Genomic DNA, 27,213 nt, shown 5'->3' with positions numbered 1-27,213 from the left:
GGCTCATAGCAATAGAAAGAGCCATAATTCGGCTTCCATCTCAGTGAATAACTGGTGATTCTCCATTTACGGTCATTTCCCTAGATCATGGAAATATATCAGGATCCTGCCAGTTTTACTTCATGGTATATAACCCATTGTCATCCCCACAAATCTTAATTCATGTTGTGTAAAACAAAATGATCCTAGATGTTCTGATGTTTTCTCTGTACCTTGGTTGAATAGTTGGTTCCTGAGTGAGCTTTACGATTAGTGTTGAGCGAATGCGAACTGTAAAGTTCGGGTTCGTACCAAACTTTAAGAATTTTAGACCCCGGACCCGAACCCGAACATTTTAGTAAAAGTTTGGGTTCGGGGTTCGGCGATTTCTCTGCGCTTTTAAAAAAAAAGGCTGCAGAACAGCCAATCAACAAACGTTTAACTGTCTGACCTTAGAAGCCTACTACTGGCATGGCTGTGATTGGCCAGAGCAGCATGTGACCCAGGCTCTATATAAGATGGAGCCACGTAGCTCTGCACGTCACTCTGCTGTGCTTAGTGTAGGGAGAGGATGCTGCTGGACTGGTGATTTCAGGGAGAGAATAGGAGAGAATCTAACTCAGCTATCTACATACAATTAGTTGTGTGAGTTCCAGGCACAATCTTTTTACCCTGCCCTGAGCCCATTGACCGAAAAAAAACAACTTTTATCCGTCTGTTAGCTAGGTGGGCGCCGGCAGCCATTTTATGCAAGCTCAGTGCACCAGCACAGCATCTGAGCTTTTGTGACATTCTAATCCAAGCTTGAAATGGTGCAGAGACGGCGGTCCCATCTGCATCATTGGAGTCAGGGGTGCTGTCCCCCTGTGGTTGGGGAGAGAGACCGGTTGTCTCCTCTCCCTTCATTCTCCTCTCCCTTCAAAGTACACTGCCGCTGGGGAGCAGGACCAACTGTCCCTACTCCCTGAAACTACGCCTGCCGTTGGGGATCTGGGCCGACTGCCCAGCATCCCTGTAGGGCCTGTGGAGAGATCTCGGTCCCATCTCCACCTGCCATATGGGTTTCCCCCCAGGACCAGTCTATGAGGTCCCCTATCGCTGTAGCAGGTTGTTGCAGGGGTGAGGGACCGACCAACTCCTCCCCCTGGGATGCTACCTGCCGCTGGGAAGAGAGACCGACTGTCTCCTCTCTCTGCAGAGTATACTGCCGCTGGGTAGTGAGACCGACTGTCTCCACTACCAGTGATTCTGGTTGTTGCAGAGATGAGGGACCGATAATCTCCTCTCCCTGTACTCCCAGTGGCAGTTGGGGATCTGGGCCGCCTGCCCAGCCACCCTGTTCGGCCGGTGGAGTGACTACGGTCCCATCTCCACCTGCCGACTGCGGTTCCTCCCAGTACCAGTCTATGAAGTCCCCTACCTCCACAGTTGGTGAGGAAGTAGGGGATACCTCAGCTGTGACTTGCCAGGGGAAGGGCTGCAGGTCTGGGCCTGGTATCCAACTGTCTTGTATCTTGCGCTGGGCTTAAATGGAGCGAAACAACTGTTGATAATCTTGCTCCAGTTCCCACTCCCTTTGGACCAGAAAGGTCTGATCTGCCCTCACCCCACTAGTTGTAGGCCAATTTTGCAAGTCCTCCCTGTAGTCAGTAATGTCCCAAAATCTAGACTGTTCTGTGCTCCCAAAGTCAATGTCCTCAAAAGGCTCCCACAATAAACCAGGGCCATTATATTCCTCACCTTCGGGCTTGGTGTACTCCTCCATCCATGGAGACTGTCGTACTGTGTCCCACCATAGTGCTTGGTAAGCGTCATCCAGCCAGGTTTCCTGCCATACCAGTGTCTCAAGCTCTGACACCCACTCCATCAATGGTTGCTCTCCCAGTAGAGGTAGTCGCAACACCAATCGCATTTGTAAACTCTGCTCCTCACTGGGAAGACTCTCACCCCTCCGACGCTGCACGTCCTCCAGGGCCTGGTGCCATACGCCTTTCCGCTCGGCATCCCTGTAATCCGGGTGATCTTCCTCATTGAATGCTGTGCAGGTACCAACGGCATCCATATTGCTGTAGCCAGGGGTGCTGTACGGATACTAGCGTTGCCCTCAATTGTCAAATTCACGAACGGTGTCTCCGAGCTGCTTCTCCTCTCACTAGGACGCCATCCCACTGCTTGCCACCAATGTAACACATCTTCCAACAAGGTTACCACCCACAGGGTTTTGTAGAAACAGCCAATAACCACATACAATACACTCAGACACTCCCACACAAAATCCTCCACTCTGCCTGTGATAGAATTACCTCACACTGGGTTGATGCAATCATCACAGGCAGGAGAATACACAATATCCTCTGTCCTGGGGACAACCGTAAAGTAATTAAATTATCTCTCAGGACAAAGGACATCGCCAATACACACAGAGAGAGACAATGGAACAGACCTCAGTACTCAACGTATACAATGTCCCACCTTTTTCAATACACATAGACATTTAACATCCCAAAATGGCATGAATTAGACCAGGGGTTCAAGTTAGTCCAAGTCCTTTGTGAACAAAGGAGGCCTGGCTGATGAGAGGGCCCATAATCCTGGGGCAAGAGGCTAGTAGCCAGGCCCCTCCAAAACCCAGCGGCGAGGTTGGTTTCGCTACACAGGGCACTTCAGTTTGCCTCCTGTTGCTTCCTCCTTCTACTCAGCTTCCTAATCATCATCTACCGGCTCCTTATCGGGTCAGCGCAACACCTTCACCACCAACTTCAGCACAGCCAGGGGTAAACGACAGCAGGCAGTTTTAAAACGTATTTGTTTGGAGGACAAACCCCACACCGTGCAGGAGCTGTGGACGGGCCTTGAACAACAGACTGATGAGTGGTTGGTGCCAGTGAGCCTTAAGCCCAGCCTGGTAGTGTGCGATAATGAGCGAAATCTCATAGCAGCTCTGGGACTAGCCGATTTCACACACATCCCTTGCCTGGTGCATGTGCTGAATTTGGTGGTGCAGAGATTCCTTAAAAATTACCCCGATATGTCAGAGTCGCTACATAAAGTGCGGGCCGTCTGTGCACGCTTTTGGCGTTCTCACCCTGTCGCTGCTCGCCTGTCAGTGCTGCAGCGTAATTTCGGCCTTCCCGCTCACCGCCTCATATGCGATGTGCCCACAAGGTGGAACTCCACCTTGCACATGCTGGCCAGACTGTGCGAGCAGCAGCAGGCCATAGTAGAGTTTCAGCTGCAGCACGCACGGGTCAGTCGCTCGGCGGAACAGCACCACTTCACCACCAATGACTGGGCCTCCATGCGAGACCTGTGTTCCTTGTTGCGCTGTTTCGAGTACTCCACCAACATGGCCAGTGCCGATAACCCCACTTCTATGCCTCCTTGAAAAAAACGCTGCTGGCGATGATGGAAGAGGATGTGGCACAGAGGCAGGAGGAGGAGGAAGAGGGATCATTTCGTAGGGTTTCCGGCCAGTCATTCCCAAGTGGCTCCGAGGGTGGGTTCCTGCACCCACAAACACCTGGCAATTGAAGATATTGAGGAGGAGGAGGAGGAACCATGTTCACAGCAGGGTGGCACCCAGACCAGCTCATGGTTATCACTGGTGCGTGTCTGGGGGGATACAGAGGACACAGACGATACACCTCCCACAGAGGACAGATTTTTGTTGCCTCTGGGCAGCCTGGCACACATGAGCGATTACATGCTGCAGTGTCTCCGCAACGACCGCCAAGTTGCCCACATTATAACTTGTGCTGATTACTGGGTGGCCACGCTACTGGATCCCCGTTACAAGGACAACGTACCGTCCTTAATTCCGCCACTGGAGCGTGATCGTAAAATGCGCGAGTACAAGCGCACGCTGGTAGACGCGCTGCTGGTGGCATTCCCACCTGACAGCGGGGGCACAGTGGAAGCACAAGGTGAAGGCAGAGGAAGAGGTCGCCAATGCAGCTGGGGCACCGCCAGCACCTCAGAAGGCAGGGTTAGCATGGCCGAAATGTGGAAAAGCTTTGTCAGCACGCCACAACAACCAGCACCACCAGCTGATATGGAACATCTTAGTAGGAGGCAGCATTTCACCAACATGGTGGAGCAGTATGTGTGCACACGTCTACACATACTGAATGACGGGTCTGCCCCCTTCAACTTCTGGGTCTCCAAATTGGGCACATGGCCTGAGCTTTCCCTTTACGCCTTGGAGGTGCTGGCCTTCCCTGCAGCCAGTGTATTGTCTGAACGTGTGTTTAGCATGGCAGGGGGCATCATCCCAGACAAGCGCAGCCGCCTGTCCACAGCCAATGTGGACAAGCTCACGTTCATTAAAATTAACCAGGCATGGATCCAACAGGACTTGTCTGTACCTTGTGCAGAATAGACATGTATACCAGCACTAACCAGCCATTGTTATACTGCAGCGCAATTGCTCATTGTTGTATTTTTGATATTTCACACTCTTTTGGAGTGTACCCTAATTTTAAAAAATACAATTAAAACCAAAAACCTGTGTTGGCTACCTCGTCCTCCTCCACCGCCGCTTCCACCTACACCGCTACGTCCACCGCCTCCTCAAACTTCTACTCCATATGGAACTCCACCTCATAAATCAAATTTTTTTATTTTATTTGTACGTATTGTATTTTATGTCATTTCACTACTTTGTCAGTTACATTTTCAGGTGAAATTCATAAATTTTTAGGTGTGAAGTACCACTGCTATACCTAGTAGACAGGTTAAAAAAAAAATTGTCAGTTACATTTTCGGGTGAAATTCACCAATTTTTGGGTGTGATGTACTACTACTATACCTAGTAGACCGACAAAAATAAATAAATTTGTCAGTTACATTTTCTGGTGAAATTCATAAATTTTTGGGTGTGGTGTACCAAGGCTATACCTAGTAGACAGGTAAAAAAAAAAATTGTCAGTTACATTTTCACTTGAAATGAACCAATTTTTGGGTGTGATGTACCACTGCTCTACCTAGTTTACAGCTTAATAAATTTCAATAATTTTTCTTTAACATTTTCGGGTAACAATAAACATTTTATTTCTGTCATAGACCCCCGCTCTACCAAGTAGACAGGTTAATACATTTCACTAATTTTTCTGTTACATTCTTGGGTTGACATTATACAATTTCAGACGTGAATAAACACCTGCTCTGCATAGGTGACAGGGAATACAATTTAATATATTATTCAGTAATTAATGCGCACCACATCCTTACATTCAATGCTTAAACTTTAAAAAATTGTCACACTTTTATGCTTTAATAATTTCTCCCATAATTCAACTCTATCATTTTAAATTTGAAAATATTAACCCTCCCTTGGATGTGGTCTCTCTTTCTCACGCTCCCTCTCCGGCCTGGAACCCTGATTCCCTACCACCCGTAATCACCATGGTAGGCGCATAAAAGAACATCGAAATAGAGCAGATATCAAGAATTGATAGAGCAGATATCAAATTGGATCGTGAACATCACGGGGACATGCGGCATGGTGGGGCAGTAAGTGTGCACACGCCTACACGAACCGACTGACAGAGGTCAGCCCCTGCAACTTCTGGTTCTCCAAATTGGGCACATGGCCTGAGCTTGCCCTTTACACCTTGGAAGTGCTGGCCTGCCCTGCAGCCAGTGTATTGTCTGAACGTGTGTTTAGCACGACTGGAGGGTTATATTTCCCAATGTTTTGGGGTGTACCCTAATTTAAAAAATAAAATTGAAAACCAAAAAGCAGTGTAGGCTACCTCCTCCTCCTCCACCGTCACTTCCACCTACACTGCCACCTCAACCTCCTACTCCATATGGACCTCGTCCTCCTAGATCAAGATTTTTATTTTATTTTTTTTACGTATTTTATGTTATTTAAAGTCATTTCCCTATCCACATTTGTTTGCAGAGCACTTGCCATGCTCTTAACCACATTTTAATGCCATTTGCAGCCCTCTAGCCATTTCCATGACATTTTTACAATCATTTTAGTGCTCAAAAGTTCGAGTCCCCATTGACTTCAATACGGTTCGGAGTCAAGTTTGGGTCAAGTTCGGGTCCCGAACTCGAACTTCTTTCCAAAGTTCGGCCGAACCTGTCTAACCCGAACATCCAGGTGTCCGCTCAACTCTATTTATGATACATCCATAAAGTATGTTTGCCGAATCCGTCCGTCCGTCCTGTAAAAAATAAAATACCGGATCCATTTTTTCCGGATGACACAGGAAAGACGGATCCGGCATTTCAATGCATTTGTAAGACGGATCAGGATCCTGATCAGTCTTACAAATGCCATCAGTTGGCTTATGTTTTGACAGATCCAGCGACGGAACTGCCTGACGGATTCCTCTGCCGCAAGTGTGAAAGTACCCTAAGATTAGTCACAAGGACAGAAGTCATCTTGTGTAAAGATCATAAGCATCTTTGCAGATAAACATGGCAAAAGTAAGGAAATGATACAATCTACAGTTCAATGTGTCATTGATACTTCTGTCTTCATTTTACCTATGACTTGATTTCAAACCTACCACTCATTCATTGCCTTGTTGGATTCAGTTTTAATGCCCATGGCTTATTTTCATCCTGCAGATATTGCACATGGCAGTGGGCTTGACTTGAGCCTGCTCCAATAGTAGATTTTTTTGTGGTTTTGTCCGTACGTTGGCTGTGTTCATTAATGCCACCCTTCTCCTCTGATATCACTTCCTTCTCAGAACCCCAATTAGGTTTCTAGGTCCTGTCCAATAGACAATCGTCATGATAGTCCTCACTCACCCTCCTGCCACTTTATCAGACCGTGATATGCCATAATTGGCTCCTTGGGCTCCGTTCCCTTGAATGAAGCTTAGCCCCGCCCAGGCCACTTGATACAAGTCCTGACGTCACTGGGCCAGCGGTAAACAGTTAGAAGGCCACGGCGCTGATGGAGCGCCGCTGCCTTCTCAAACAGCTGATCGGCGGGGGTCCCGGGTGTCGGAGCCCCGCTGATCAGATGCTGATGATCTATCCAGAAAATAGATTATCAGTTTAAACAAAGTGTAGAAGGAGGTAAGTTCTAGATGTGACAGTGGCGAATCAATGGATGTCGTGTATCTGGACTTCCCCAAAGCATTTGACACTGTACCACATAAAAGGTTAGTATATAAAATGAGAATGCTCGGACTGGGAGAAAACGTCTGTATGTGGGTAACTGGCTCAGTGATAGAAAACAGAGGGTGGTTATTAACGGTACACACTCAGATTGGGTCACTGCCACTAGTGGGGTACCTCAGGGGTCAGTATTGGGCCCTATCCTCTTCAATATATTTATTAATAATCTTGTAGAAGGCTTGCACAGTAAAATATAAATTTTTGCAGATGACACTAAACTGTGTAAAGTAATTAACACTGAAGAGAACAGTATACTACTACAGAGGACAGTATACTGTATATATACTACAGAGGACAGTATACTGTATATATATACTACAGAGGATAATATACTACTACAGAGGGATCTGGACAGATTGGAGGCTTGGGCAGATAAGTGGCAGATGAGGTTTAACACTGACAAATGTAAAGTTATGCACATTGGAAGGAATAATGCAAGTCACCCGTACATACTAAATGGTCAAACACTCGGTAACACTGACATGGAAAAGGATCTAGTAATTTTGGTGAACTTCTGCCAAGGCCAATAAGATAATGTTGCATCAAAAGTGGCATAGATGCCGGTGATGAGAACATAGTCCTACCATTTACACATCACTAGTCAGACCACACATGGAGTACTGTGTACAGTTCTGGGCTCCTGTGAACAAGGCAGACATAGCAGAGCTGGAGAGGGTCCAGAGGAGGGCAACTAAAGTAATAACTGGAATGGGGCAACTACAGTACCCTGAAAGATTACCAAAATTAAGGTATTCACTTTTGAAAAAAGACGACTGAGGGGAGATCTAATTACTATGTATAAATATATCAGGGGTCAGTACAGAGATCTCTCCCATCAGCTATTTATCCCCAGGACTGTGACTGTGACGAGGGGACATCCTCTGCGTCTGGAGGAAAGAAGGTTTGTACACAAACATAGAAGAGGATTCTTTACGGTAAGAGCAGTGAGACTATGGAACTCTCTGCCTGAGGAGGTGGTGATGGTGAGTACAATAAAGGAATTCAAGAGGGGCCTGGATGTATTTCTGGAGCGTAATAATATTACAGGCTATAGCTACTAGAGAGGGGTCGCTGATCCAGGGAGTTATTCTGATGCCATCCCCTGGGTGTTAACAGAATATACACTGCTGCTGACACAGTGATATATACGCTAATTTAAGATCTTTGTAAACTTTAGAAAAATGTAAACAGGTTTTTAGAGGAAAAAACTGCCAAATTGGACATTTGCTGGCTTCAGGCAAAATATATAGAACACTGCTATGAGTGCACATAAATAGGATTATTTCAATGCTCACTTATAAAAAAGCTGGGGTTTGCACATAAAAAGGGCATATCTTATGCAGTGCAACACATAACATTATGCAGCGCTCCTGCCCTGGCTACATACACACAGTGCAATAATTGACCCGATCCAGTCTCTAATGATAAAACCTAACTTTCCACAAAGTAATTCAATCTACCTAATTGAATATACCGTATCTTCTTCACAATCACTACTCTGGTTAGTGTGTTTAATTGCTCTGGCTGTCAGAAACACAACAGGCATGTCCTATCATATCAGTGGCTGAGCTCACAGTGGTGTCTGTGCTTCAGAGCTCACGTAAAGCCTGCCTAGTGCCCCACCTGAGGCTCATGTGATCCTCCATTTTCATCCTCCCTGCCTCACTGATGTACTGAATGTTAAATGTACAGTGAAATTAAAGAGGACCTTTCACCTAAAAAAAAAATGTAAACTAAGACCATAGCTTTACTTACATGCCCCCATGAAGTGTTGATCGTTTTTTCTTTTTTCAAACTGTGCCCCCGTTTGTCCGCTATGCCCCCCCGGAATAATTCCCGCCGTCTATGCTAATGAGCCAGCCTCAAATGGGCTGGCTTTAAAAGTTCTCCTCGGCGTGCCTTCTCTCTTCTCCCTGGCACGGAGCGCATCCAATCAGCGCGCTCCGCTCTTAGCCGGATAGACGAAATCGCTCCAGTTCTCTGAAGTCTCGCGAGAACTGGAGCGTCTTCTCCCTGGCTAAGAGCGGAGCGCGCTGATTGGATGCGCTCCGTGCCAGGGAGAAGAGAGAAGGCACGCCGAGGAGAACTTTTAAAGCCAGCCCATTTGAGGCTGGCTCATTAGCATAGACGGCGGGAATTATTCCGGGGGGGCATAGCGGACAAACGGGGGCACAGTTTGAAAAAAGAAAAAACGATCAACACTTCATGGGGGCATGTAAGTAAAGCTATGGTCTTAGTTTACATTTTTTTTTTAGGTGAAAGGTCCTCTTTAAGGGCTCTGCTTTGCTCAGTTTGTCCAAAGCTAAGCAACAAAACCTCTGATTCATTTGGAAAAAATAATTTTTGCTAAATTCATGATGAATCAAATTAGTTCATCTCTATCCAGCAGAATCCGCCCACCACACACTTCTTGGTCCCTAGTGCACTTCATATGTGAACACACACACACATACACTGAACAAAAATATATACGCAACACTTTCAGTTTTGCTCCCATTTTGCATGAGCTGAACTCAAAGATCTGAAACATTTTCTACAGACACAAAAGACCCATGACTCTCAGATATTGTTCACAAATCTGCCTAGTTGTAAGGGATCGTCTTTTTATTCGGGGGTCATTCTCACAGACTTCTTCCAGACAAAGGCTTTAGTGTCCAAACAGTGCATTTATTTGGCAGTCTTCATGCACAAACAGCAACCAAAACATAAATCAAAACAAATCCTCAACCATCTGGCCACTGACTAAACAGTATAGTCCCTCTCTAGCAGGATCCGGGTCTACCACCCAGCTTCCCAAAACACCACAGTGTTTACCCCACACAGCGCCAGAGGGTCCCGGCCTCCCACAGGCTTTAGCACAGCCTGCTCCTTCCCCTAGACTGGGAGCCACACCCAAGTCCAGCAACAGGATTGAATAGCATCCCTGGACATGGGCATATTCTTAAATCCCGGAGTGGCGCATGGGGAACAGGCACCCACCCAACACATTGCCTGTTCCCAGTAAAAGCCCGCCCTGGACTAGCAGGAGTCAGCTAAGCTAAGTAGCTTGGTGTCCACCAACTAGCTTAGTGGCCAACTATACCTAGGGCCTTTACTCCACCAAGCCTGGGCCCCTTGGTGACACACTCCTGCAAACACACCCCCTTTCCATGCTTTGCCGGGACTTTTCTGTTCTCACCCTGACTCCTCTGGGTGAGATGCAGCCTTTCAATGGCCATCATGTGGCCCTCTGGCAGCTCCACTGCCACAGTGTGTATACACATACGTCTTTTCATTTTTTCATAAAGAGTTCTTTTCAGGGCATAATTTGTCTACATATATTTCTTCTTTAGAAAAATAAACAAAAAAACAAGCTTTTATCACTTTTACTAATAATTAGAATAGCGGTCTTTTGGTGTGTGTCATGTATACAGATAAAGGTGTTCGATTTCATAAAAAATTCACATAAATACACACACCTATTTTTGACGTATATTTGAACAAATCTTTATTGAATACATTTTTGGTTGTTTCTATAAAATAAAATGCAGAGCAGACATTTCAGCGCTGAAGACGCCTATGTTCCCCAGTGAGGAACGTTGTGCGGAAGAGTCCAGTTCTTAGTATGAACCCATTGAAGGCAGTGACAAATTAATGGAAAGCTCTGGTGGCTCTGATTGTGACACCCACATGCCACAATCCAGAGAAGGCAGCAGAGTGTAGTTAACAGTGATGAATGTTTGGCGTGTACCAGCAATGCTGTGCCCAGGCCATCTACTGTACAAGTCACATGGCATACCTCAATGGGAAATTTTGAGAAATTTATACCCCCAAGAAAAATGTTGCAGTTGATGAATCCCTGATCCACTCTACTGGCCAACTGTTGTTCAAACAGTACAACCCAAGTAAACGTGCTACATACGGTGTCAAGAGGTAAAAGTTGTGCGAAAGTGGTACCGGCAACACTTAGGCCCCTTTCACACGGGCAAGATTTCCGCGCGGGTGCAATGCGTGAGGTGAACGCATTGCACCCGCACTGAATCCGGACCCATTCATTTCTATGGGGCTGTGCACATGAGCGGTGATTTTCACGCATCACTTGTGCATTTACGTGAAAATCGCAGCATGCTTTATTTTTTGCGTTTTTCACGCAACGCAGGCCCCATAGAAATAAATGGGGCTGTGTGAAAATCGCAAGCATCTGCAAGCAAGTTCGGATGCGGTGTGATTTTCAATCACGGTTGCTAGGAGATGATCGGGATGGGGGAACAATCATTATTATTTTCCCTTATAACATGGTTATAAGGGAAAATAATAGCATTCTTAATGCAGAATGCTTAGTAAAATAGGGCTGGAGGGGTTAAATATATATTTTTTTACTCACCTTAATCCCCTTGTTCGCACAGCCCGGCTTCTCTTCTTTCTTCTTCTTTGCTGTGCAGGAGGAAAAGGACCTGCGGTGACGTCATTGCACTCATCACATGCTCCGTCACATGACCATTAAAATGTTTTGCACTTGCGCTGAAAAATCTTGCATTTTCACGCGACACACCCGCATCTTATCCGGCCCTAATCCATGACGCCCGTGTGAAAGAGGCTTTTTTTCCTCATTTAGGGTTGGATCCCCCTGATTTTCCATCCCATATGGACACGAATGGTAAAATTGTCTTGTATCTAATGAATCCATTATGAAGACTAAGACGGCTAATATCTGTATGTGGACAACTACTATACAAGTATTGCACTGCCCAGACACTTGAATGAGAGGAAGTCAGTGTTCTGTGGGACAATAAAAAAAAACAAGAGGGGCTTCCTACAGTCATTTGTCAATAAAAATGTAAAGAGGTAAGGTAAGGAAGAACACATATGTAAAAAGAAGGAAGGTAAGGAAAGACGTGTATGGAGAAAGACGGAAGGTAAGGAAGGACATTTATGGAGAGAGAGGGAAGGTAAGGAAGGACAAGTATGGAGAAAGAGGGACGGTAAGGAAGGACAATATAGAGAAAGAGGGAAGGTAAGGAAGAACATGTATGGAGAAAGAGGGAAGGTAAGGAAGGACATGTATGGAGAGAGAGGGAAGGTAAGGAAGGACATGTATGGAGAAAGAGGGACAGTGAGGAAGGACAAATATGGAGAAAGAGGGAAGGTAAAGAAGAACATGTATAGAGAAAGAGGGAAGGTAAGGAAGAATATGTATAGAGAAAGAGGGAAGGTAAGGAAGAACATGTATAGAGAAAGAGGGAAGGTAAGGAAGAACATGTATGGAGAAAGAGAGAAGGTAAGGAAGAACATGTATAGAGAAAGAGGGAAGGTAAGGAAGGACATGTATGGAGAGAGAGGGAAGGTAAGGAAGGACAAGTATGGAGAAAAAGGGAAGGTTAGGAAGAACATGTATGGAGAAAGAGGAAAGGTAAGGAAGGATATGTATGGAGAAAGAGGGAAGGGAAGGAAGGGCATGTTTGGAGAAAGAGGGAAGGTAAGGAAGGACATGTATGAAGAAAGAGGGAAGGTAAGGAAGGACAAATATGGTGAAAGAGGGAAGGGAAGGAAGGGCATGTATGGAGAAAGATCGAAGGTAAGGAAGGATATGTATGGAGAAAGAGGGAAGGGAAGGAAGGGCATGTATGGAGAGAGAGGGAAGGTTTGGAAGGACATGTATGAAGAAAGAGGGAAGGTAAGGAAGGACAAATATGGTGAAAGAGGGAAGGTAAGGAAGGACATGTAAGGAGAAAGAGAGAAGGTAAGGAAGGACATTTTTGGAGAGAGAGAGAAGGTAAGGAAGGACATGTATGAAGAAAGAGGGAAGGTTAGGAAGAACATTTATGGAGAAAGAGGAAAGGTAAGGAAGGACATGTATGGAGAAAGAGGAAAGGTAAGGAAGGGCATGTATGGAGAAAGAGGGAAGGTAAGGAAGGACATGTATGGAGAAAGAGGGAAGGTAAGGAAGGACATGTATGGATAGAGAGGGAAAGTAAGGAAGGACATGTATAGAGAGAGAGGGAAGGTAAGGAAGGACATGTATGAAGAAAGAGGAAAGGTAGGGATGGGCACATATGGAGAAAAGTGGGAAGGTGAGAAAAGACAAATGTTGAGAAAATATAGAAGGTAACGGAGGACACATATGTACTGAACTAGAGCACTACTACTTTTAGATGCATTATAAAGTCTGAGATTATCATCATATACATGGATCATTATAAAATGGAGAAATTATTGTTTATGAAAGAAATCAAAATAGTCATTATCAGAAAGTTTCAAAGTTTCTTCAGAATTCAGATGGATTGTCTTCTGCTGGACCTTGTAGGCTGTCCTGTGGCTGAGCAACATGTCAGGATCTAGGTCCATCTGAGGATCCTCTGGATGCTGGGTTACATCTCTGCCGTGATAAGACATCCTGATATGTGAAGGTGGATGAGAGAACGCTTGTTAATTTACCATCTCTGATCAATTATATCAGGATGAAGCCACCATTTACCATTCTGCATTCACAGAGGGTAATGTCTCCTTTCATTGCCTCATATACAGTATGAGCATCGGGTGACAACATAATTCCCACATATTGGTGACTTTGGGGTACATTTGGGGTTTGCAGCTATGGGAGTGCAGAGAATCTTACAGATACTGATGTGTACTACAGTAACCAGCAACATACAGAAGCCATCAGCTAGAATATCCGAGCAGTAGATATAAGGATATTTTATGTGCAGCCTGATCTGGTTTTATATCATAGATTTTTATAATAGATAAAAGTAAAAATGAAAAGTGCAAGCGAGATGAAGAATTTCAGACCAATGTACGAGACAAAGATGACGGTTGGTGGATGTAGACGTGACTGGACAGGATCTGTAAGATATAACAGGAGACAGTGGTCAGGTGTCCACAGAATAGAGAAACAGATTTACAGCAAATTCATGGAATGTTCTGATATTTTATTCTTTAGTTCTATTTTATGAAACTAAAATCTATGCATATGATGTAGAAACAACCCCATTCAGAAGGCCCATATGGAAATACCCCAAGGCTATGTTCACACCTGTGGGATCTGACATGAATCTTCTTACAGGTTCCAAAATTTATACCAAATCCAATGACAATCGCATGCCATGCATGTAAATAAGGTTTCAGCAGATCCATTCATGGATGTGGATCCATAGCAGGGCAAACCGCACATCCACAGCAGAAACAGGGCTGGACTGGTGCACATAGGGCCCAACAGAGGAACCCATTCTGAGGGCCCAATGCCCATTTAAGCAAAAACACCATGTGTTTGATAATAGCATATACAGTAGAATTATATATAGTATATAAAAGTATATAACAGCCTCTGGTCAGAGGTGTACATTATGCCAGAGGGTTCTCCTGATGTATTCTTCTAGCACATCATAGTACACACCTCAGCTGCTGCAGAACATCATAGCACACACCTTAGCTGCTGCAGAACATAATAGTACACACCTCAGCTGCTGCAGAACCTCATAGTACACACCTCAGCTGCTGCAGAACATCATAGTACACACCTTAGCTGCTGCAGAACATAATAGTACACACCTCAGCTGCTGCAGAACCTCATAGTACACACCTCAGCTGCTGCAGAACCTCATAGTACACACCTCAGCTGCTGAAGAACCTCATAATACGCACCTCACATGCTACAGAACCTTCTAATATACACCTCAGCTGCTGCAGAACATCAGAGTACACAGCTACACTGCTGTAGAACATCGTAGTACACACCTCAGCTGCTGCAGAACATCATAATACACACCTCAGCTGCTGCAGAACATCATAATACACACCTCAGCTGCTGCAGAACATCATAATGCCTATCTAAACTGCTGCAGAACCTCCTAATACACACCTCACCTGCTGCAGAACCTCCCAATATATACCTCAGCTGCTGCAGGACATTATAATATACACCTCATCTGCTGCTGAACCTCCTAATACATACCTCAGCTGCTGCAGGACATCATAATACACCTCAGCTGCTACAGGAAATCATAATACACACCTCAGCTGCTGTAGATTTCATCACACACACACACACACCTCAGCTGCTGCATAACCTCCTAACACACATCACAGCTGCTAATACACACCTGAGCTGCTGCAGAACATCATAAAACACACCTCAGCTGCTGTAGATCTTTATCACACACACCTCAGCTGCTGCAGAAATTCATAATGCACACCTTTGCTGCTGCAGAACCTCCTAATACACACCTTAGTTGCTGCAGAACCTCATAATACACACCTCAGCTGCTCTAGATCATCATACACATGTCTTCTGCAGTAGAACATCATAGTACATACCTCAGCTGCTGCAGAACATCATAATACAAATCTCAGCTACTGCAGAAGCTCCTAATACATACCTCAGCTGCTGAAGAACTTCATAATACACACCTCAACTACTGCAGAACATCATATTACACCTCAGCCGCTGTAGATCTTCATCACACACACACACCTCAGCTGCTGCATAACCTCCTAACACACATCACAGCTGCTAATACACACCTCAGCTACTGCAGAACATCATAAAACACACCTCAGCTGCTGTAGATCTTTATCACACACACCTCAGCTGCTGCAGAACTTCATAATGCACACCTCAGCTGCTGCAGAACTTCATAATGCACACCTCAACTGCTGCAGAACCTCATAATACACACCTTTGCTGCTGCAGAACCTCCTAATACACACCTTAGTTGCTGCAGAACCTCATAATACACACCTCAGCTGCTCTAGATCATCATACACACGTCTTCTGCAGTAGAACATCATAGTACATACCTCAGCTGCTGCAGAACATCATAATACAAATCTCAGCTACTGCAGAAGCTCCTAATACATACCTCAGCTGCTGAAGAACTTCATAATACTGCTGCAGAACCCCATAATACACACCTCAACTTCTGTATAACCTCATAGTACACATCTCAGCTGCTGCAGAACATTATAGTACACACCTCAGCTGCTGCAGAACATCATAATGCACACCTCAGCTGCTGTAGAACATCATAGTACACACCTCAGCTGCTGCAGAACATCATAATACACACCTCAGCTGCTGCAGAAACTCCTAATACACACCTCAGCTACTGCAGATCTTTATCATGCACACCTCCTCTGCTACAGAACATCATAATACACACCTTAGCTGCTGCAGAACCTCATAATACACATCTCAGCTGCTGTAGAACTTCATTGTACACCTCACAGCTGCTCTAGATCATCATACACACCTCTGCTGCTGAAGAACATCATAGTACACACCTCAGCTGCTGCAAAAGCTCCTAATTCACACCTCAGCTGCTGCAGATCTTCATCATGCACACCTCAGCTGCTGAAGAAATTCATAATACTGATGCAGAACATCATAATACACACCTCAACTTTTGGAGAACCTCATAATATACATCTCAGCTGCTGCAGAACCTCCTAATACACACCTCAGCTGCTGTAGATCATCATACACACCTCAGGTGCTGCAGAAAATCATAGTAAACACCTCAGTTTCTGCAGAACATCACAATACACACCTCAGCTTCTGCAGATCTTTATAACGCACACCACAGATACTGCAGAACTTCCTAATACATACCTCAGATGCTGCAGAACCTCATAATACACACATCAGCTGCTGCATAACCTCCTAATACACATATCAGCTGCTGTAGATCCTTATCATGCACACCACAGCTTCTGCAGAACATCAGAATACATCATAATACACACCTCAGCTGGTGCAGAACCTCATTACACCTCAGCTAGTTTCACATCTGCGGCAGCAATTACAGTTGGCTGTTTCGGCAAAGAACAGCCTTCTGGAATTCTCCAGATCCGGCACAACCTGCTGCAACTGGAATGCCCGCTGTCCCCTTTAACTTTAATGGGTTCCAGTGGAGATCCGACCACAATCCGGCAAAAATGCTGAGAACTTGCTCGACAGAAACCGTTGCATGCTGCCTATTCCCGCCATTCTCTGCCAGAACTGGTGGTCGGATCAGATTTGAGCCTAATACTGCATTTGTTGTCCATACTGGATTTAGTGGAAGCTGTTGAATAAAGCCTAAAGATTGTATTATTCCTTCTATTAGATGCTGGACTTTCTCTACTACATTATTTGCAGGTATACACATTACACGAGCACACACACTAAAAGGGACATTTATTAAGACCAGCTTTTTGTACCCTGGTCTTATGGGTAATGTATAAAGTTTGGTGCAGCAGAAAAGTGGAAGGATTTTGCCTGTTTTGTTGGTGTAGTAGGCATGTGCATGAAATTATTATGAAATTGGACTATTTTTAGGGTGGTTTGCGACCTGACTGGAAGTTTGCATTCACTAAGGAATGGACAGATGTTTTGTGGGCAGAGCTACATTTTTAGCAACATATACTGTATCATTGTAAATTTTTGAAAAAAAAGTCACAAAAAAGTCATATGTACTTCAGTGACAGGCTGATGGAGCCTTTTTAATAAATATGACCAGACTGTGCCAAATGTAACAAATGTGTGACACCTTGATATCAACCAAACAGAAACTCCATGAAAAATACCTAAAACTTCCTTACGGTACCTCTTTAATCTCTGTCCCCCTGGTGGAAGATGCACCACATTTATGCACTCACCTCTTTGGCGTCATTTATAATAAATATGCAGGGCCAGCTAGGCCTATCCCTGCGCTCCCACACCCTGCTCCCTCAAGATATTTGAAAAGTGGCCAGAAGGAAGCATAATCCCTAAAAAGTTGTACATTTTTATGCAAATCAGGTCTTGGGACCAGCAAGACAGGGACAGGGGAGCAGAAGACTTGAGAAACTGGGATATGGGGCACAGGGGGCTAGTGCTAGCAGCTGGGAAGGGAGACTCAAAGGACAGAAGACGGATGGCAGCTGGGGGGGGGGGCAGAGGCAGAAAAAGTATAGCAGCTTGAGGCAGTGGACAGAAGGGGGATAGCAGCTTAAAGCAGTGGACAGAAGAGGGATATCAGCTTGAGGCTGTGGACAGAAGGGGGATAGCAGCTAGAGGCAGTGGGCAGAAGGGGGATAGCAGCTAGAGGCAGTGGACAGAAGGGGGATAGAAGCTTGAGGCAGTGGACAGAAGGGGGTAGCAGCTTGAGGCAGTGGGCAGAAGGGGGATAGCAGCTTGAGGCAGTGGACAGAAGGGGATAGCAGCTTGAGGCAGTGGACAGAAGGGGGTAGCAGCTTGAGGCAGTGGACAGAAGGGGGATAGCAGTTTGAGGCAGTGGACAGAAGGGGGTAGCAGCTTGAGGCAGTGGACAGAAGGGGGATAGAAGCTTGAGGCAGTGGACAGAAGGGGGATAGCAGTTTGAGGCAGTGGACAGGAGGGGGATAGCAGCTTAAAGCAGTGGACAGAAGAGGGATAGTAGTTTGAGGCAGTGGGCAGAAGGGGGATAGCAGCTAGAGGCAGTGGACAGAAGGTGGATAGCAGCTTGAGGCAGTGGACAGAAGAGGGATAGTAGTTTGAGGCAGTGGACAGAAGGGGGTAGCAGTTTGAGGCAGTGGACAGAAGAGGGATAGCAGCTTGAGGCAGTGGACAGAAGGGGATAGCAGCATGAGGCAGTGGGCAGAAGAGGGATAGCAGCTTGAAGCAGTGGACAGAAGGGGGATAGCAGCTTGAGGCAGTGGACAGAAGGGGATAGCAGCTTGAGGCAGTGGACAGAAGGGGGATAGCAGCTTGAAGCAGTGGACAGAAGGGGGATAGCAGCTTGAGGCAGTGGACAGAAGGGGGATAGCAGCTTAAGGCAGTGGGCAGAAGGGGGATATCAGCTAGAGGTAGTGGGCAGAAGAGGGATAGCAGTTAGAGGCAGTGGAAAGAAGGGGGTAGCAGATGGGGAGAAGTCAGATGAAGATGGATAGCAGATGGGGAGCAGTGGGATGAAGATGGATAGCAGCTTGGTGGCAGTGGCAGAAGGTGGAGGACATAAGAGGCAGCTAATTGTGGTAGAGGAGCTCACTGCTCTGCTGCACTGACATCCTAGAGGGGGTGGACCACACTTGAGGCTCAGAGAATCCTTCAGTGGGCTAGTCTGACACTGAATACAAGGTCACCCTCAGATTTCTGACCCAGAATAGTTGTATATTTTTGGTGTACACAATTGGTGAATTCACACATTCATCCAAATAGGGCTTGTAGAATTCCATGCACCTGGCTGGAGTAGATTTCAGTGTTCTTCTATTCCAGAAAACTGGAGTAAAAGAAGATAAATGTGTCAGAGTCCGTGGCACCTCCTCCCAGGCCAGCAACACTACTTGCACAAATATTTTTGCCCAAGTTGCATTGATAAGGTCATGTGAAGTTTTAACAAAAAATAATAAATCTGGTCCTAAGTCACCAAAACAACACTTCCTGCACCAGCACGGCTATTAGAGTAGCATCCCATCTACTAAGGCATCTCTAAACACTCTTACACTTGACAGATGCCCATAGTCTGTTTATGTTCCTTTTACATATGCATTGTGTTATAGGAAAGTTGTGTTATTTTTTACCTGTCACAATTAGTTGTGTTCCTCCTCCATACTGAACCAGTATATATTTGCGGCTTGCAGTACACATTCTGATCATCACAAAGCAGTAATACATGGAGTCGTCTGACATCTGCAGCCCCCGTATCTGCAGATCTGCTTCTCCTTGTATTCCCGTTCTTCCTCTATAACCAGGATGAGTCATCTCCTTGTAGGGGTGGTAGACGTAGGGTCCGCTTGTGTTACCCAGTCTCCAGTAAATATTAACCCCCAGGACATCACTCTCCATATATCGGCTGTAGGAGCAGTTAAGGGTCACAGACTCTCCTCTACGACTTGTGATGTCATCAGGCTGGATAACAGTGAATGGTGAGGAGGAGGAGGATCCTAAAAATACAGAAAATTAGTACATTCCAACTTTAAATGTTCCACATTAATCAGATCACTACATATTTTGCACATATCACATTTATCCTCTGTTTATCCTCTAAATCATGCAAAGACAATGCAAAAAAAAACAAACAAAAAAACTCACATGTAGCTACAGAAATGATATACTCCATTGGATAATGAAGGAAGAACATCTGGAGAACTTAAAGGGGTTTTTAATATTGGTGACCTATCCTCAGGATCAATATCAGATTGGTGGAAGTCGGACACCCATCACCCCCACCGATCTGATATCGATGACCTATCCTTTCCATATTTTTGGCAAATCCTGGATTTTTTTCTATAAATAAAGGTAAAATATATCAAATCAATTTTACCACTGTCATGAAGTACAATGTAAAAGAAAATCCAGCAGCCGTGTCTTGCTTTTCCAATTTTCAGGTTTTTTTTTAGTTTTCACACTTTACATGCAAAATACCAGGATGCGTTTTGGCAAGTATGCCTTCATCAACAGGTAGGTAGTCAGGTATACAAGCTGCATACATACAGTACAGACCAACAGTTTGGACACACCTTCTCATTCAAAGAGTTTTCTTTATTTTCATGACTATGAAAATTGTAGATTCACACTGAAGGCATCAAAACTATGAATTAACACATGTGGAATTATATACATAACAAAAAGTGTGAAACAACTGAAAATATGTCATATTCTAGGTTCTTCAAAGTAGCCACCTTTTGCTTTGATTACTGCTTTGCACACTCTTGGCATTCTCTTGATGAGCTTCAAGAGGTAGTCACCTGAAATGGTTTTCACTTCACAGGTGTGCCCTGTCAGGTTTAATAAGTGGGATTTCTTGCCTTATAAATGGGGTTGGGACCATCAGTTGTGTTGTGGAGAAGTCCGGTGGATACATAGCTGATAGTCCTACTGAATAGACTGTTAGAATTTGTATTATGGCAAGAAAAAAGCAGCTAAGTAAAGAAAAACGAGTGGCCATCATTACTTTAAGAAATGAAGGTCAGTCAGTCCAAAAAATTGGGAAAACTTTGAAAGTGTCCCCAAGTGCAGTCACAAAAACCATCAAGCGCTACAAAGAAACTGGCTCACATGCGGACCGCCCCAGGAAAGGAAGACCAAGAGTCACCTCTGCTACAGAGGATAAGTTCATCCGAATCACCAGCCTCAGAAATCTCAGGTTAACAGCAGCTCAGATTAGAGACCAGGTCAATGCCACACAGAGTTCTAGCAGCAGACACATCTTTAGAACAACTGTTAAGAGGAGACTGTGTGAATGGTAGAATATCTGCTAGGAAACCACTGCTAAGGACAGGCAACAAGCAGAAGAGACTTGTTTGGGCTAAAGAACACAAGAAATGGACATTAGATCAGTGGAAATCTGTGCTTTGGTCTGATGAGTCCAAATTTGAGATCTTTGGTTCCAACCACCGTGTCTTTGTGCGATGCAGAAAAGGTGAACGGATGGACTCTACATGCCTGGTTCCCACCGTGAAGCATGGAGGAGGAGGTGTGATGTGTGGGGGTGCTTTGCTGGTGACACTGTTGGGGATTTATTCAAAATTGAAGGCATACTGAACCAGCATGGCTACCACAGCATCTTGCAGCGGCATGCTATTCCATCCGGTTTGCGTTTAGTTGGACCATCATTTATTTTTCAACAGGACAATGACCCCAAACACACCTCCAGGCTGTGTAAGGGCTATTTGACCATGAAGGAGAGTGATGGGGTGCTGCGCCAGATGACCTGGCCTCCACAGTCACCGGAAATGAACCCAATCGAGATGGTTTGGGATGAGCTGGACCGCAGAGTGAAGGCAAAAGGGCCAACAAGTGCTAAGCATCTCTGGGAACTCCTTCAAGACTGTTGGAAGACCATTTCAGGTGACTACCTCTTGAAGCTCATCAAGAGAATGCCAAGAGTGTGCAAAGCAGTAATCAAAAGCAAAAGGTGGCTACTTTGAAGAACCTAGAATATGACATATTTCCAGTTGTTTCACAATTTTTTGTTATGTATATAATTCCATATGTGTTAATTCATAGTTTTGATGCCTTCAGTGTAAATCTACAATTTTCATAGTCATGAAAATAAAGAAAACTCTTTGAATGAGAAGGTGTGTCCAAACTTTTGGTCTGTACTGTAGGTGAAAGGACGGGTCACATGTCATTGACGTCAGGTGCCCATTTTGGGCGGTAATTACAAAAACAAACAAATAAAACAAACAAATTATCTAATGTGAACACAATATATAACAATGTTATGTCAAAGGATACAGCACGGCCACCGATAGTAATTCCTCAACGAGAGGATGAAGTCTGCAAGTAAAAGAATAATAAAAATGGTGATCTGCAGGTGCTTTATCTCAGATTCCTTGTTTAAGCCCCTTGGTTGCAATGTATCTAACACATGGATCCAGTATGCTTCCCTACACAATAAAAGTCTTCATTTGTTCCAACACCTGGAACTTCAACTGGGCAATGGAATCTTTGTATTTATCAAAATGATAGGGTAAAGGTAACGGCAGGTGTTTTGTCTTTATAGGACGGGAACGTTGAAAACAATGGAGGCATGGAAAAGTGCCTTTCTTCTGTGTAAATAACATTCTCTGTCCTTTTACTGCTGCCCAGGTCAGCATGCACCATTTTTCCCTGTAACTAGGGTTTCAGTTTATTACATATCAATGGTGGATTTTTTAATTCCTCGACACTTGGGTAAGCTTTTGTCAATAAACGCCAGTGTTTACAGACTACTTTATCACAACCTGCATTATAGGGATGGCATATGTGAACAAATGTCACTCTCTGTTGTTTCTTTCCGATCGAAAGTATGTGTTGGTGTATTAGAGTCATCTTTGGCTCTGTCCAAGATTTGGGTGAGATATCCCCTCTCGTTAAACCTTTCAGTCATTTCCTCAGTCCCAGTTTTCTCTCGTTTTTATGGATCAGTGACTACTATGGCAGAAATGGAGGGTGGGCGCTAGTATAGCGAAGGATACTATTCTTATCAGTTTCCTTCCTGTATAGGTTTGTAGAAAGATGACCATACTCATCTTTCAATATGTTAGTGTCTAAAAAGCTCACCGTGTTCCTTTCATAAGTCATAGTAAATCTCAAACCTTCACGAATGGTGTTGAGATAATAAAAGAAGGTAAGGAGGGATTCCTGTGGCCCTGCCCATACGCAAAAAATGTCATAAATTAATCTTTTCCCTAGTAAAATGTTTTCTTAATATAGTTGAGTATTGTATTCATGTAATTCTTCAAAGGATGACATACATGCATTAGCGTAGGGCAGGGCCACAGTCGAACCCATCGCGGTCCCCTTCGCTGAAGGTAGAAGTTATCCTCAAACATGAAGTAATTTTTTTTTTAAAACAGATGTAACATTTGAAAAAAAAATTCTTGTTGCAAATCAGTGTAGTCGCTAGTTTGTAGTAAGGCATTTATGGCCTCTATCCCCTTCCTGTGTTCAATAGAGGTGTAAAGACTGAATACATCAATAGTTACTAGCCAGTAGGAATGAGTGAATTTCATGTTATGAAATTCGTTTGCGCTTCATTTGGTGTTAGCCGGCTAGTAGAAATGAGAGAATGTTTATTTTGAAATGATTTTGCGCTTCGTTTGGTGGTAAAAGCAGAATTGCGTTATGGATTCAGTTACCACGGACCATGACGAAATTCTATGATGGAATGCATAACGGAATGCCTTTAGAGGAATTCCGTTATTCATTCCATCAAAAAAAGTCTATGGCCTGCATAACGGATCCGTCCTATTTCCGTTATGCAGGGGAGTCCTCTCCTGCATAACGGACAAAGGACGGATCCGTTATGCAGGCTATAGACTTCTATTATGACGGAATAAATTACGGAATGCTTCTAAAGGCATTCCGTTATGCATTCCATCATAGAATTTCGTCATGGTCCGTGGTAACTGAATCCATAACGCAATTCTGCTTTTACCACCAAACGAAGCGCAAAATCATTTCAAAATAAACATTCTTTCATTTCTACTAGCCGGCTATCAGGAGGAATGGATTGTAGTGCAGCATTTTATCAGAACTATTGGGTATAAAAAGAGTCCATCATATAAGGCCTATATAGGTATATGAATGGGAAAATTAAGAGAAGCCATTTTGTCTGATTTTGTCTTATTCAAGAGGGTAATAGAAGTTCAAACCCTTGTGAACTTAGCATCACTAACTCAGATTTGACTTGTGTAAAGACTTTTCTTTATAAAACTTAGGAGGGTTTGCATAGTCTGCTCTTGTGTGAGAAGAAATGTAAACAGGTCTAATAAAATGTACTTACCCAGATAAGACACTGACGTAGAGATGTGTGGCTTTTAGGTTAGTTGAAATGGATAGAAAGAGACTTTAATTTTCTTTGGAGTTTTTATATTAATCAATAAATGAGTGGATTTTAATTTTTATATCATCAATTTAAATATGTGTGTTTTATATAACTAAGAGTGTGGTAATTAGGGATATATTCATTTTAAGGTTAGAATTGAGGTAGAAATTCCTATGTAATTTCAGAATGTCTCCCAGAGTAAAATGTAAGTTAATGATCTATTTCCTTGAAGATTTCTTGAATGGAGAAATGTGGACACAGGTGATCATAAACAAACCCTGGCTTTTTTACCAAACAATGACCACAAGTGTTGTAGTGTGTGTTTGGAATGAATTAGGTTTAGTCAGAGATTTAGAAAGAGACTATTTGACAAGAGATACACTTCATTGTCTCTTTCTGGTCCCATCAAGGTCTGTATGAAACCTTAGTTAAAATGTATCTCTTCTTCAAATTAAAATAATATATACAGGAACTAGCTATAATTGCCAAATACTTTTATATGGAGCATTAGTGCCACCTAGTCTTAGGATAAAAAATTATGGAATGTATTGTGAAATCACTAGGGGAGGTCCTATTAGTTATAAAGTGATGTCACTAGTTGTTGATTAAACTAGACCAGTCCCATTTTAGATGGGATAAAAAGGTGGTATGGGCTGATAGGAGGATCATCATCTTCTTGATTCAGGTTGGGATGGTCATCTGGTAGAAAACATCTTGAAACATCTTGATCCATCAGATCCAGCCACTTGACCACCTTTTTCTGCTAGCTGACATTTTGTGTAGAGTATAACCTTACCTATATTTGATAGGATAATGAATTAAGATAATATATATATATATATATATATATATATATATATATTATTCAATTACTATACTTTGTGTATAGTATCTGTTTTGGAATAAGATTGGGGTGTACCTGCAGCATCATCCTAAAACTTGATCCAATTCAGGGAGATTTATATGTACTGTTGGAAACATGTTATCATCTCCAAAGGACTGAATTCAGTTCTAGGCCATTATGGTTAGTTATGTATACCGTATTTTTCGCCCTATAAGATGCACCAACCTAGGTTTTTGAGGAGGAAAATTTGAAAAAAAAAACATTGAACCAAAAGGTGTGCTTTTGGTGGGCTTTGAACTAATGGTAGTCTGTGAATGACACTATTTTATGGGGGTCTGTGGATGGCACTGTTATGGGGGTCTGTGGCTGACACTGTTATGGGGGTCTGTGGCTGACACTGTTATGGAGGTCTGTGGCTGATACTGTTATGGGGTCTGTGGCTGACACTGTTATGGGGGTCTGTGGCTGACACTGTTATGGGGTCTGTGGCTGACACTGTTGTGGGGGCGTCTGTGGATGGCACTGTTATGGGGGCATCTGTGGATGGTATGACACTGCTATGGGGAGGATCTGTGGATGACAGATAAATAGCATCTTATGCTATTTGACATCCACAGATCCCCCCCCTCATAACAGTGTCAGACACTGTGAATGACCCCCAATACAGGTGGTCGGGGCTGGCATCTACACAATTTTTTAAATGGCATTTTTTAAATGGCCCAGTATAGTCATTGTATTCTATTGCACCGGGCCCCGCTCACTGTACTAATCGTACCTACTGTAACTGCAGGCAGGCAATGTTTAAGTATAGATATGTTCGATCTAACACTGAGCAGCCGGTACTTACGATCATAGCAGGCTGGAGGCTGGAGGCTGGGCGGGCAGGTGGGCACTGGCAGTGTGACTCACTACGTTACGTGCCTGCTCCGCCTGCTTCATTCATAAAGTGGGCTGAGCAGGCACGTGACGTAGGAAGTTACGCTGCCAGTGCCCGCCAACCCGCTCAACCTCCAGCCTGCTATGATCGTAAGTACCGGCTGCTCAGTGTTAGATCGAACATATCTATAGTTAAACATTGCCTGCCTGCAGTTACAGTAGGTACGATTAGTACAGTGAGCGGGGCCCGGTGCAATAGAATACAGTGACTGCACCGGGGCCCCGCTGCCATTACAAAACTAGAGGCCGTCACCCAGCCCCTCCTCCCTGCTTGCTAATACACACGCCAGCCGCGCTGTGCAGCATGCGGTCGGTGGTGTATAAGTGTAGAAACGGCAGCATTCACCCCATAAGACGCACTGTCATTTTCCTCCCACTTTTGAGGGGGGAAAAGTGTGTCTTATAGGGCGAAAAATACGGTATATATTTGTATCAATAAAAGAGGAAATCTGAAATAGACCAGATTTGGAATTAATTAGACACTTGTCGGCTGAGAGAAATCAGGTATCAAATTGATTTAAAATATAATTTAAGGGTATTGACATAATAAGGCATAGTAGTGGATATATATACTCTAGATTATTTTGACTTTCTTAAAACTGCATATTATTGCTTGAATTTCAATTGTCACCAATTTTCTTATATATATTAATTTGCTCTATATTATAGTTATTTAATAAATATATATTTTGATTTACCACCGCCTTCTTTTTTTCCGTCTAGCTTAGGGCAGATCACAAGCTCGTTTTAGCTTGTTATTTACGATAATAGATTAGAATCTCCTTCATTACAGATTCTAATTTAGTTACATAAATAATATAGACTGTTAATCGGAGACAGCATAAATATTCCGACAATTACTCTTAGGAAATGTGTTGTGTCTAACAGAAAAGACGGTGTGTTCTTTACCAATGGTGTCAAGACCTTCTCCAAAACTATGGACAGTGGAGATAAAAGAACTAAATAAAAGCAGAAAATTGGAAAAGCAAGACACGGCTGCTGGGATTTCCTTCTTATTGTGAGTGTGGAGATTTCACCTTCCCGCTTCAGCGCGGATCACGGACCGGGTGCTGGCCGGAA

General features: G+C 44.0%; 1 protein-coding gene across 1 annotated transcript in view; it reads right to left on the bottom strand.

Annotated features, from left to right (window-relative positions):
- Nucleotides 1-13,816: 13,816 nt before the first annotated feature.
- The window catches only part of LOC122929229, a 47,057-nt gene continuing 33,660 nt past the window's right edge, over nucleotides 13,817-27,213 (bottom strand). Inside the window, exons 4-5 of the mRNA XM_044282737.1 lie at nucleotides 19,621-19,983; nucleotides 13,817-13,947 (exon numbers count right to left, since the gene is read on the bottom strand). Coding sequence (XP_044138672.1) covers nucleotides 13,829-13,947; nucleotides 19,621-19,983 — 482 coding nt within the window. The 3' untranslated portion in view covers nucleotides 13,817-13,828. The remainder of the gene's footprint in view (nucleotides 13,948-19,620; nucleotides 19,984-27,213) is intronic.

The sequence above is a fragment of the Bufo gargarizans genome, chromosome 2, assembly GCF_014858855.1.
Source record: "Bufo gargarizans isolate SCDJY-AF-19 chromosome 2, ASM1485885v1, whole genome shotgun sequence".
Taxonomy (NCBI): Eukaryota; Metazoa; Chordata; class Amphibia; order Anura; family Bufonidae; genus Bufo; species Bufo gargarizans.
Note: the sequence above shows the minus strand (reverse complement) of the source record. Positions and strands in the feature narration are given on the sequence as shown.